General features: G+C 36.2%; 1 protein-coding gene across 1 annotated transcript in view; it reads right to left on the bottom strand.

Moving 5' to 3' along the window:
- Positions 1 to 3,795: 3,795 nt before the first annotated feature.
- LOC113470357 (interaptin-like) overlaps positions 3,796 to 14,483 on the bottom strand; it is a 30,293-nt gene continuing 19,605 nt past the window's right edge. Inside the window, exon 3 of the mRNA XM_026828722.1 lies at positions 3,796 to 4,295. Within this exon, the coding sequence (XP_026684523.1) occupies positions 3,796 to 4,295 (500 nt within the window). The remainder of the gene's footprint in view (positions 4,296 to 14,483) is intronic.

Raw genomic sequence — 14,483 nt, 5'->3', positions numbered from 1 at the left:
AATTGCATTCTCACCCTACGGAAAAAATCATTTCACCCCCATTGGGAGATATCCACACTGTTCTAAGGGGAGATATAGTTTTCACCAAAGTGAAATCCCAGATGCAATATTTTCCTTCAAGTCCCCAGGCAAATAACTGGAAATTAAAATGAAAAAAAAAAATCACATGTGGGGTAAGTGTACCAGTTATTGACCCATGTAAAAAACGTGCTAGTTGTTGGTCCCTAAGTGAGTCTACCCTCGTAAGTCTGTACTCCACGAATATTTTCAACGTCCAAGGTTACCAAAAGATAGTATTCTTTTAAATCTTTCTTCCGATATTCTTGGATCTTGCAAATGTTTTTGCTGTGCAGACTTAATGCGATGGACTCACTGAACGATCAATAGATTTTTTTTTTTTTTTTTTTAAAGCCAATAAATGGTAAGTAAATTTACCCTACATGTAAAAAAAGTGCTGTAATTTAAATGGGTCAATAAATGGTACACTTACCCTAACCCATACAACATGTATAGGTAATAGGTATTACATTCGAATATAACATAGCCATATTACATAAGTATATGGACTATATGCCACTGTTTTCCCCTTGGCCTTTTCTATTATATGGTGCTTGAAACAAAAAATATGCAACGCTGAATTTTTCAGCTGAATGAAAAGCTGGATGAATTTTCCGAAAAACTTCCCTCATGTTTACCACAATAATGTAAATAAACATAAATACATAGAGCTACATACATATTCCCTAATAATACTAAAATATTAATTTTAAACATTGTTTAGTTAGAGGGTTAAATATTATAACAAACACAACGGGCGGGAGGACGGGCCAAAAATGTAGGATTTATGGAAGGGGAGAAGAAGAAGAGGAAGAAGGAGGGAGGAGAAGAAGAGTAAGAAGAAAAACTTCGATTTTGCAGGATTGAAATTGTTATAATATTATGTACCTACCTATGTACCTAAATAATTCTAAAATGCACCAGCAGAAAGTCAGTAACACTAAACTAAATAAGAACTTGTTGGTTCCGAGTTTAATTTTGTATGAATGCCGTGTAATTATTTTGATTATGCAATATGCAATGCTTTATGCGTTAGTGGAGATGTATGGTGCACTGGAATGCCAATATTTATGTATTAGTGGAGATGTCTCATTCACTATAATGATGTTTTATGTATTAGTGGAGATGTCTGATTCACTGTAATGCCAATGTTTTATGTATTAGTGGAGATGTCTCATTAACTATAATGATGTTTTATGTATTAGTGGAGATGTCTCATTCACTATAATGAAGAGAGAGAGAGAGAGAGAGAGAGAGAGAGAGAGGGAGAAAGAGAGAGAGAGGGAGAGAGAGAGACGTGAGTGTTGACAATATGGCGGACATAAAACGTGAGCGAAAGAGAAATTAAATTTCTCAGTAAAATTTTGACGACACGTCAGTTCTAACTAAACTTGACACATAAAATTCTAATACTGGGTGATTCAGACAAACCGATTTATAATTTTATAGGTATTGTAGGTACTCCCAAATATTGTGACGGCACTTCAATAAAATTCGTGATAAGAGTGCTGAACCGTTAGCCTTCAAAACATAATGCTGACTGACCTATTTTTGTGCATCCTGATTCAAAATTGTGCTCCTTCAAAAACATGTCTAAACTATGTTATAGTCCTGTAAATGTGTCTAAACTCCAATCTGATATTTTCATATAATATTCTCTCGACTATTTCTCTCGTTTCTAGCATCCTAGGCATGAATCTGTTTGGGTGTAAATTTTGCGAGCGAGATGAGAATGGTGAAGGCATAGAAGAGTGTGACAGGAAAAATTTTGACTCTCTCCTGTGGGCCCTGGTCACTGTTTTTCAGGTACTTGAACCCTCCGCACTAAATTGAGGAGGTCTATAAAAGAAAGGCCATTTCTTGTAGGTACTTCTATTTCAATTTAAAAATGGACCTTTTTTTATAGACTTCCTCGATGGTTCTTAGATGTCCCTAGAATTTAGATAACTCAAAGACATTTAAAATTAAAATACAATTTGGTAAGTTGAAAAGTTCAGCCCTATTGAATTCAAAGGAAAATAACAAAGTAGGTAGGTACCTATCATAGGTAAGTTAAAAAAAAAGGCAATTACCTACCTACTCAAGTTTTAGGGAATAAGTCCAAAAATAAGTGATAGGTAATTAACTTTAAAGCAAAGAACATGATGATAATACAACATAATAAATGTGATAATATTGTAGACACCCATCTAAAAATGAAATTAAATGATCATCATAGTAATAAAAGGAGCAAAAACCCTCATAGAACGTGAGAAGGAAACTTTAGCTATCTCCCTATTTTAATATCTACATAACTAATTTAATTTTCATTTTTAATAAAGCAGGTAAACTTGCAAAGTTTTCCGTGAATGCCTACAGATGAGGATTGACTAAAATTTTCATTACTTTTAACGTTTTCGCCACAAAACCATTTGAAAAATACTTTTAATTGTTTCGAAAAAATAACGGACTGTTCTGGTCAGTTTTTTCTAAAAATTCAGGCATCACTTGATTGACATGGACACAAAACCAAAGTCGAATAATAGTTCAAGTATGTGAATACACTCTGGACCAAAATAAACGGACCACGTTCAATTATTGAAGTTGCTATTATTTTAATGTCCACTAAATATCTAATTCTCTCATATGAACAGCACATATTTTCCTTTCGAGAAACCGATTCTGATGGGGTGCCATCTTGAATTCCCTATGGTAGTTCATAACTACAGGTGCTATGTAGTTCAGTTTCCGATGTAATCTGTTGAGAAGAAGGAGAAATTCTTTTGGAGTCTACGGTCTTCTTGACGCATATCTTGACGGTGGAAATATGAATATCGGTTCTGCTATGGTATTATTTTTCTTCTCAGGACTTCACTGAACACTGAACAGTTGATAACGTCATAGATTTTACAGATTTTCCTCTGCGATCCATGGTGGTGCCTCTGGAAAGGTACAGTCAATAAGGAATTTGGCAAAAGTAACAAAATATTGCAAAATTTGTAATTCTTTTTTAGGAAAATGACCCAATGATCAGTAAATTCCATTGCATTATTAAACAACAACAATAATATTGCATATTTTTTTCCAATACTGACAGTATTTCATCTTATGCTTCTCCTGCTGTCCAGCAACATACCTAGAGGGCGCAGATAGGAATGTCCAAATTTATCTTCAATACGAAGTAAATAACAATAATTTGATAATAATAACATACTAGTAGGTACATTGTGGGGCAAAACTAATAGCCATAGCCACTGGATTAGTACTTACCCATATGTATCGTAATAGGTAGGTTGTCAGCTTTTTACAAAAGCCCCTGCTCCTCTGTACTGGCGAATTTTTCAAATTACTTTTAACGTTTTCGCCACAAAACCATTTGAAAAATACTTTTAATTGTTTCGAAAAAATAACGGACTGTTCTGGTCAGTTTTTTTCTAAAAATTCAGGTATCACTTGATTGACATGCACACAAAACCAAAGTCGAATAATAGTTCAAGTATGTGAATACACTCCGGACCAAAATAAACGGACCACGTTTTATTATTGAAGTTGCTATTATTTTAATGTCCATTAAATATCTAATTCTCTCATATGAACAGCACATATGACACTTTTTTGGAGTCTACGGTCTTCTTGACGCATATCTTGACGGTGGAAATATGAATATCGGTTCTGCTATGGCATTTTTTTAAAAAAAAAGAAAAAGAAAAAAAAAAAAGAAAAAAAAAAAAGGAAAAAAAAAAAAAAAAAAAAAAAGGATTATATCAGTTTTAAGAGTTTTGAATATTGTAGGAATTTTAGGACCTTCTTAGTGTCTGCAGGTGAATCCTTGAGAACTTCAGAAAGGGTGATCTGTCTTGATGAACCAAATATTGAATTCCTGAGGGCGACTAGGGTGGGACATTCGATGATGATGTGTTGAATGGTGAGACGTTGACCACAGGAACAGAGTGGCGGCTCCTCCCTCTTGATAAGGTAGACATGAGTGAGGTTTGTATGTCCGAGCCTGATTCTCGCCAGGGCCGTTTCTAGTGTTCTTTTTCTATTGTAGGAGGATTTCCATTCTCCAAGTTCTGGCTTGATTTGGAATAATTTGTTGTTAACGTTTTGTTGCCATTCTCGTTTCCAAATGTTTTTAATTTGTCTTTGAATGTGACATTGAAGATCTACTGTTTGGAGAAGGTTGGTGATACAAGGTACAGATTGATCAGTGACAGTTTGTTTCGCAAGAACATCCACTTCCTCATTTCCGCTAATACCTGAATGGCCAGGACACCAAAGGAATTCAATTTGGATATTGTGTTCGGATTTTAGATAGAGGATTAGTTCCCAAATAAGTGGAATGATTTGATGTTTGGAATTAATATTTGACGACGCAATCGCTTGTAAGGCACTCTTGCAGTCAGATAGTATTACTATATTGTTATTTTGAGTAAAAGTTGACGAATTAAGAGATAGGTATTCTAGACTCTTGAGAATAGCTAATAATTCACAGGAGAAGATAGAAGAAATATGATGCACCCTGTAGCCAGACTTGAAACCAAGGGATGGGATAGAAAATGCACATGAGGAACCATCTTGTGTTACAGAACCATCCGTGTAAACTTTTAGGTGATGTTCATATTGAAGTGCAATGATTTCCAAAAATTTATTTTTAAGTTCAATCGCAGAGGTACATTTCTTTGTAATATCTTCCTAGCTCATCTAGAAGTGGGTTAGAATTTGTATACGTGAGTCAGTCAGTTACACAAGGGGCTGTATATATTTAGGCAACAGATCACTGAAGTTAAGCAACGTCCAGTGTAGTTTATAACCAAACGGGTAAGCATCTAAGTATTATATTATTATACCCATCTAAAAGTATTCTAAGGACATTATCAATCATATCTCAATCTTGAAATATAGGTAGGAATTTGGATATAGTACATACTTGGGCAATGTTTTCAAGCAAGTTCTAACTAAATCTAATGTTTCACTTCCAAGATTAGGAAATATTGCACCTCCAAGGCCTTGCGGACATAGTCTACAAAATATTAGATACTACCTACAGGGTGTTAAAAACAATCTTCCAAAACAAAAATTTAGGTATTTTTACTTTTCATCAAACCTAATTTTCAAAATAATTTGTATATATATAAATTATTCGTGTCCTTTAAACCGATAAGTGCGGGCCCTTTTTCTGAGTGAGCTCTACCTGCCTCGGTGGTGTAGTGGTCAAGGCGTTCGTCTGGTAAACAGGAGGGCGTGGGTTCAATCCCAGCCGAGGTATGGAATTATATCCTCAATTAGTATAATTTGAGAATTTGACCACAATAATAGTAGTAGCCTACTGCTGGAGTAAAGGGACTTTTCAGTCCTATGCAAGCAGTATAAATAAGCACTATTATTATTACCTACATTTCACTAAACTACTCAAAAATAGCTTCGATCTTTCAATGCATGTTACTACCTGTATTTCATGTGCTCTCGAAGTGCTAATAGTGTTATTTATATCCCTCTAACTTACCTCCAGTATAAATCAAACGAAAATGTTTACTTAGAAACTTAGATTACTGTAAATCATACCAGTTGAGATTTATTTATTTATTTATTTACAAAAACATCATACACATACAATATATAATGAAAATGCTCGAGCATCAGCAAATATGCAGCAGGCCATTAGTGCATTTTTTTAACAAAAAGGAAAAGGAAAAAAAAGGAGAGGGGGAAAAAAAAAAAAGGATTATATTAGCTTTAAGAGTTTTGAATATTGTAGGAATTTTAGGACCTTCTTAGTGTCTGCAGGTGAATCCTTGAGACCAAGGTGATTTGGCCTGTCCATTATTGTGTTCACATTACCAACGAAGAAAAAATCGAAAAAATTGTGACTTTGGACGAAGATAAATTCGTGCAGTGTGAACAGGATAGGCTGTTACATTCACGAACTTTACATTATCATTATGTCGTTGTACTTGATAGAACGTCTTTTTCCCCTCCAATGCAGAATGTACCATTCCTGACACCAAATGTACAGCTTGAGACTTCTCATTTTGCAATATCTTGACGTCACAACAGCTATCACAATGGTTTTTCAATGTTTTCCAGGGGTTTCCTCGTAATATGTCATAACTTTTGCAAAGTCCAAGGTGATTTGGCCTGTCCATTATTGTGTTCACATTACCAACGAAGAAAAAATCGAAAAAATTGTGACTTTGGACGAAGATAAATTTGTGCAGTGTGAACAGGCTAGGCTGTTACATTCACGAACTTTACATTATCATTATGTCGTTGTACTTGATAGAACGTTTTTTCCCCTCCAACGCAGAATGTACCATTCCTGACACCAAATGTACAGCTTGAGACTTCTCATTTTGCAATATCTTGACGTCACATCAATTATCACAGTGGTTATTCAATGTTTTCCAGGGTTTTTCCCTCATAACATGTCATAACTTTTGCAAAGCTCGAAATGCAAAGTGTAAAGTTAGGTTCCTGTTCTTGGAACAGGGACCAAACCTCCAGACCCTCTTCCCAGTCCTGGTGAACTCGTGAGAATAACACATCTGCGAGAAAGTATTAAAAAACTTGCTTGGGAAAGAGTAACATGGGAAGAAAAGAAAATTGCACTTTTCAACTTTTCTTTCATACATTCCTCCTATGTTCCTGCTATATTTTCCAACCAGTGGTGTGTCTGAGAGGGGAAAGCTGAGCGGAAGAGCTCTTTTAGGAGAATCCTGCCACTTTAAATAAAGTGCAAAAAAAAAAAAACTGTTTCCCTTCCTCTCTACCATTTTGTCATCACCCCTCGATCCCCGACTACTTACCACTTGCCGAAAATACCTATTAAATGATTATTCAACCTGGATTCTAAAGCAGAGTTCACACTTATGTTGGAAATATCGGACAATAATGTTTCTTAACTGTGGACGTGATACGACAGTCACACGTCACTTTAGAAAAAATTGTCGTACGACATTGTGGTCCGAAATTTAAGTGTGGACTCAGCTTTGGACCACTAAAAGATGGGCATTCCTCTTTTGGGTTGTATCTTCCCCTTTAGAAAATCTCACGATTCGCTACTGGATTTCCAAGTTTTCTCCCTTGTTTAGCGGCAACAGTGGCGGGAAATTGAAAAACTAGACATGTGTGTTGTGTGAGCCTGAGTGTGACATTTGCGTTACATATTCTAATTCTCCCCACCCATATCTAGTTCTGTATTTGTCACGACTAGAGAAGTGAGTGAGTGATTGAGTGAGTGAGTGAATGAGGGAGTGAATAAGGGAGTGAGTGAGAGAATGAGTGAGGGAGGGAGGGACTGAGTGAGTGAGTGAGTAGGAAAAAGAACTACTCTTTTCAATCAGATCTCGACTCTCCATATCTATCTGATCTTGTTCTGGATGTGTTACGCCTAAAGAAGTGAGTGAGAGAGTCAAGGAGTGAGTTGGAAATAAACTTTGGAGAGGTATACGAGTATGTATGAGTGTCTGTATCTTTTATTACACTTCTTTATGCTAATTTCAATAGAATTTTCCCTTTTGTGCGTACGTCAAGGGAAAGCTCAATTTCAGTTTCTAACTTTGGAACCAATGCATTTCTCAAGTGAATGATGATTCGACGAACATTTCCCTTTTGTGCGTACATCATTTTGTCCAAGAATCGGCCCTTTTTCCCCATATGTTTTAGATCCAGACCGTTTTTAGCTTAATTTACCCAACAATTAGATTGGTATGTCCATTCAAATGATGCAATTAGAGCTCTTTCAGATAGAACTTCAGTAGTAAACCCACCACTAGTGTGTTGAATCCTGTAGAAGGTGATTTCTTGTCGTTTCTGTGACAACTTGACAACAAATCACCGGATGTAGAAAATTTCGTTTCTAAGACCTCCTTAACTGCAGCGCTTTAACACCAACACTAGAATAACCTTATTGACTGTGCATACCAATATTAACTTCACCGACTTCTAATTTCTCATACTTGCGTATACCTAGGTACTCGTATTTCTTACCCGCAATTATTGTAATCACTTTGGTCGTATGTAGATCTTAATATCGTTGTTGTGGTCCCATTTAATTAATTTGAGGAGGTCTCTGAAAAAAGGGGAAATAGTTCCGAAAGACCAATTTCCCGTGTTATGTGACCTTGCTCAACAAATTCTTTCAAGATTTGGGTCTACTTATGTGTGTGAAAACTCTCTTCCAATCACATCAGGGACGTAGTTTTATTGGCAAACACCGTAATGTGGCCCGCGGCCTCATCTGGTATCCAAAATTTGGCCCGCCTTCAAAAAAGGTTGAGCGCCCTTGCACTAGAGTCTAGTCTAGAGAAATATTAGTGGATATGTCAAAATTACAAAAATCGCCATTACACAAAACGCCTGAAAACTCGGGGCAATATGCAACATGTATGAAGGTCTTATGTGAACTAAAGGGATTTGCAGAAAATAGTGTTAGGTAGGTACCTACTTAGTAAATTCTGACTGAGAGGTTATTGAGTCTCCTATCTTCTGAGTTATTTTATGCCTTTATTGATTTTTAGTGTGCACTTGGAACAAAGGTATGGATGACTGATTAGAAAAGAATTACGATCAACAAGTTTCTTACCTACAACTTGAATGCCGCGAATGAAAGAAAAACCTTTACAACCTTCCTGCCTTGGGTTGGGATCTTAAAACCAAGATTCAAAATTTGGCATTTCTGGTTTGTACCGATACATTCCTGAGTCAGATTATTGCAAACTTGGGATTGATTGGTCCTGCCAGACTAGGAAAGTTAGAGCTCGATCCTGAATAGCTATCTTTGACTACTGGTTCCATAAGATTTATAGGTATATCTACTCTGATGTCACACGACACAAATGGGAAATTTTCAAAATACGCTGACATCAAAATAAATAGGTACCTACCTATTCTGATTTAAAAATAAAATCACCCCTAACAGTTGAATGTTGATTAGGTAGCGAGATCTATCCTCTCTTTCACGAACTTTTTCTAACAAATAAAGCACTGAAATACCTATTCTGATTTAAAAATAAAATCACCCCTAACAGTTGAATGTTGATTAGGTAACGAGATCTATCCTCTCTTTCACGAACTTTTTGCCAACAAATAAAGCACTGAATTGTAGTGAGCTCTAGCGACATTTTTTTGAAATTCATAAGTAAAAAAATCAATGAAAAAATGTTTAAAAAAGAGGAGGGTTTTTAATTTTAAAATGAAGAAATAAAAAAATGCACTTTGAATGCACAAGAGGGGCGGTGGTTTATAGGAGAAGGCAAGGATTGGATTAATCAAATTTATTTTATTTTCCGCAAAAGGGTGGGGATTTTTGACAAGAGGGGCGGTGGTTTATAGGAGAAGGCAAGGATTGGATTAATCAAATTTATTTTATTTTCCGCAATAAAAGGGTGGGGATTTTTAATGAAGGCTTTTGCTGTGCTCGCATTAATTTGATATGGAAAGTATTTTGATATCGACAGGTATCAGAGTTATTTGTGGCTTTTGATTTGTTTTATTCATTCCACCCTCCTATGAACTACATAATAAGAGATTGGAAAGACATATTAAAATAATGAAGAAAACTCTCACAAATTGGTTAGCACCAGGACTTGATTAGTGGATATGGCAGTTTTACTTTCTTCAGAGAAGTTGTCATCTCCACCAATATGTTCAGAGTTATTTGTGGCTTTTGATTTGTTTTATTCATTCCACCCTCCTATGAACTACATAATAAGAGATTGGAAAGACATATTAAAATAAAGAAGAAAACTCTCACAAATTGGTTAGCACCAGGACTTGATTAGTGGATATGGCAGTCTGTTTTACTTTCTTCAGTGAACTAATAAGAGATTGGAAAGACATATTAAAATAAAGAAGAAAACTCTCACAAATTGGTTAGCACCAGGACTTGATTAGTGGATATGGCAGTTTTACTTTCTTCAGTGAAGTTGTCATCTCCACCAATATGAATGTTCTTAATTGGTGGATGTGTCAATTTTACCTCTTATCAACTTTTAGTATTATATTATCTACTTTGTTAGTTTTAGCAACTTTGCCACTCTGGCGCTGAGTGAACCTAGTACCCAACTGTTCCCAACAGATCACTGAAGTTAAGCAACGTCCAGTGTAGTTTATAACATTATAACCAAACGGGTAAGCATCTAAGTATTATTTTATTATAACCATCTAAGTATTCTAAGGACATTATCAATCATAATATGTATCTCAATCTTGAAATATAGGTAGGTATTTGGATATAGTACATACCTACTTGGGTAATGTTTTCAAGCAAGTTCTAAATCTAATGTTTCATTTCCAAGATTAGGAAATATTACACCTCCAAGGCCTTCCGGACATAGTCTACAAAATATTAGATACTACCTACAGGGTGTTAAAAACAATCTTCGAAAGCAAAAATTTAGGTATTTTTACTTTTCATCAAACCTAATGTTCAAAATAATTTGGAGTGAGCTCTACCTGCAACGGATCACTGAAGTTAAGCAACGTCCAGTGTAGTTTATAACCAAACGGGTAAGCATCTAAGTATTATATTATTATACCCATCTAAGTATTCTAAGGACATTATCAATCATATGTATCTCAATCTTGAAATATAGGTAGGTATTTGATGGATATAGTACATACTTGGTCAATGTTTTCAAGCAAGTTCTAAATCTAATGTTTCATTTCCAAGATTAGGAAATATTACACCTCCAAGGCCTTGCGGACATAGTCTACAAAATATTAGATACTATCTACCTACAGGGTGTTAAAATTACTTTTATTTAACCTAATATTACTTTTTATAAAACCTAATATCCAGAACAACGTGTGTATGAAATTGTGTTCTTCAGACGAATTTTTAGAGGCCCTTTTTCTGAGTGAACTCTATATACATTTCACTAAACTACTCGAAAATAGATTCGACCATTCGATGCATGTTCCATCCTGTATGTGCTATCGAAGTGCTAATAGTGTTATTTATATCCCTCTAACTTTCCTCCTGTATAAATCAAACGAAAATGTTTACTTAGAAACTCAGATTACTGTAAATCATGGATCACCACATAACTCTTTGAAAAAACAGTTGAAAACAATAAATGAAACAGAGCGAAGAAAAACGCGACTGGCACAGGAAAACTTTCAGTGGGGAATTTCCCAACTTTTAGAAGTTCTGATTTCACATGATTATAGAAAATCACTTATTACACAAGTATGCAAAAAATCACCACATAACTCTTTGAAAAAACAGTTGAAAACAATAAATGAAACAGAGCGAAGAAAAACGCGACTGGCACAGGAAAACTTTCAGTCCCAGATGACGGGCAATTAGAATAGCTTTTGTTTCACATTTTATCTTTTGCAATTTGATTACCGGCGACAATGATCTCTATTGTATATATATTATTTTCCCTTAGGCGAGGACTGTTTGTTCATATTTATATCTTCCATTTCCCTACTTCTTCGAAAGACGGATATTTCTGTACCCGAAATTATTGTAATCTGCAGAACCAAAGTGTGTTGAATGCTGAATCTCATGCTTTCGTAAAACCCTTTTGAATGGGTATTTTGACTGTGTAGGATTCTTGGATTTTATAAATCACTATGAAAGGATAGGAAGAGGATCATAGGAACATATTTATTTTGCTAAATTACCTACCTATCGGTTCAAAACTATAAATTATTCATTGAAAAAAAAAGTCTTCACTTTTGTGAAAATGAAATTGCAGAACCAAAGTGTGTTGAATGCTGAATCTCATGCTTTCGTAAAACCCTTTTGAATGGGTATTTTGACTGTGTAGGATTCTTGGATGTTATAAATCACTATGAAAGGATAGGAAGAGGATCATAGGAACATAATAAAATTATTTTGCTAAATTACCTATCGGTTCAAAACTATAAATTATCCATTGAAAAAAAAGTCTTCACCTTTGTGAAAATGAAATAAAAAAAATAGATAGGTATCACTTTGAAATTGGCCCCAAAATAATACCTACGAACGAAGCTGTAAAAGCTAAATGGGAATTGGGAACTCGCAAAAGTAAAGTGCAGGGATCTACATTATTTGGCCCCAAAATAATACCTACGAACGAAGCTGTAAAAGCTAAATGGGAATTGGGAACTCGCAAAAGTAAAGTGCAGGGATCTCCATTTGATGTTCTTCATAATAATGGGATATGAAATTTGCCAAAAAATATAAATGATGGCAGATAAATCAAATCCCATTTCGTTGTCCTGATAAAGTATCCCGGTCATTCAATCAGCACAGGAGCTGTGAGTAAATGATGGCAGATAAATCAAATCCCATTTCGTTGTCCTGATAAAGTATCCCGGTCATTCAATCAGCACAGGAGCTGTGAGAAATACATTAGAGATTAGAGGTAATTCGTGTCAGGTTTGTTAAAATTAAAATTTTCTTGGTGAATGAACAGAAGTGAGATTAAAGAAATAGGTTTGATAGAGGGAACTGTAACTGCCAAAGTATCGTCCCGAAAGCGAAGTGAGAAGGAAGACAGGATAGGAGAAATAAACCTTATTATCTGTGAGTTTTTTTTATATTAATCATCCAGACATATTTCATTTCGGGGAAATAAAATATGGGGGACTCATGTACTTAGTGAATAATATTGGCGATATATTAATCTCATTGGCCATTCAGATGGACCATCAGGTTATTTGTCAAAAAAGTTCCAGGCTCGATTTGCAAAAAGGATGGTCAGAACGAATTGAATTTGAAGCTGTACCCATTTTTGTCCGACTAGATTGAAGTGTTACTATGTAGATGCCAGGTCAAAAAAGTTCCAGGCTCGATTTGCAAAGGATGGTCAGAACGAATTGGATTTGAAGCTGTACCCATTTTTGTCCGACTAGATTGAAGTGTTACTATGTAGATGCCAGCGCAGACGCTGCATTGTGCCCATTTTTGCCCATGCTGGACTGAAATCTTACTAACTATGTAGATGCCAGCGCAGACGCTGCATTGTGCCCATTTTTGCCCATGCTGGACTGAAATCTTACTGGATGCCAGTGGTGTTTAAGCCTTGTGTAATAGCTGGACTGCCTACTGACCTCGTGTAATTAAACCCTTAGGGTTAAACCTCGCTTATTGGTTACCTATACCATTCACTGAAGAGTCTGTTATTACCGGTAGTTCCCGGGTTGAGTGGATTGGAAAACACCACATGCCTTCATCTACCTATATCTTGCAATTGGGATTTTGATCAATTTAATTCAAGTCCTGGACATTTCAAGTACCTACACCTATTGTGGATTATGGACACCTCGTGTAATTAAACCCTTAGGGTTAAACCTCGCTTATTGGTTACCTATACCATTCACTGAAGAGTCTGTTATTACCGGTAGTTCCTGGGTTGAGTGGATTGCATAACACCACATGCCTTCAGGCACATTTTATTCGTCAATTGTCTAGGCATCTACCTATATCTTGCAATTGGGATTTTGATCAATTTAATTCAAGTCCTGAACATTTCAAGTACCTACACCCATTGTGGATTATGGACCTAAAAAGATGAGAAAAACAATAATGTTCTGGACCTCTACAGTGTTGTGAGAACAGTGATGTTCTCAACCGTAATGAACATTGTCTTCCCAGCCAGACATTGTCGTTCACAAAGCTGACACTTCGGTGTAAAACCTCCCATGTCACCGTTCAATCTGAAACAATTATCGTCAATTTCCCTTCAACTTGGTGTCCTATCCGGGAAAAGGCGATTATGGACCTAAAAAGATGAGAAAAACAATAATGTTCTGGACCTCTAGAGTGTTGAGAACAGTGATGTTCTCAACCGTAATGAAAACTGTCTTCCCGGCCAGACATTGTCGTTCACAAAGCTGACACTTCGGTGTAAAACCTCCCATGTCACCGTTCAATGTGAAACAATTATCGTCAATTTCCCTTCAACTTGGTGTCCTATCCGGGAAAAGGCTTTTTTTTCAACGTAAGCTTTTGTTTTCCGACCTGAACAATGAAAGTTTTTTGTTCCCACACTCTCGCGTCAGCTTATCGGCCCAGGGCCCCGGGGCTGTGGTGAAATTCGGGGCCTTTTGACGCCTTTGCCTGGCGTATCGGTCTGAAACCTGTAGAGGCATTTCAGTAGGTACCTTTGTAGCTTTGTACAGTTTGCAAGCACCTTGGTCTCGATTCTCAAGATATTTAGGTATAGTTACCTAGTACTGACAAAGGTATCAATCACCAAAGATTAATTTTAAGCAAAAAGATCAACTTTGAAAAATACCCATGAGCTCTCTACAGTCTCTACTGCTTGATCTTCAATAATAGAGGTCTCATTTATTCCCCATATGGGCCTTTGGGGAACTTTTCCTTTGGGCTTATGGCAACCGAATGTCTTATTTCAAGGACGACCGATAGTATCTTCACCTGGATACCAAACCCTTCCGCCCTCTCCCCAAATCAAGCCTGCCGGATTGCCACGTTCCTAATACAGTGC

This window comes from Diaphorina citri, unplaced genomic scaffold (genome assembly GCF_000475195.1).
Source record: "Diaphorina citri unplaced genomic scaffold, Diaci psyllid genome assembly version 1.1 scaffold1533, whole genome shotgun sequence".
In the NCBI taxonomy this organism is placed as follows: domain Eukaryota; kingdom Metazoa; phylum Arthropoda; class Insecta; order Hemiptera; family Psyllidae; genus Diaphorina; species Diaphorina citri.
Note: the sequence above shows the minus strand (reverse complement) of the source record. Positions and strands in the feature narration are given on the sequence as shown.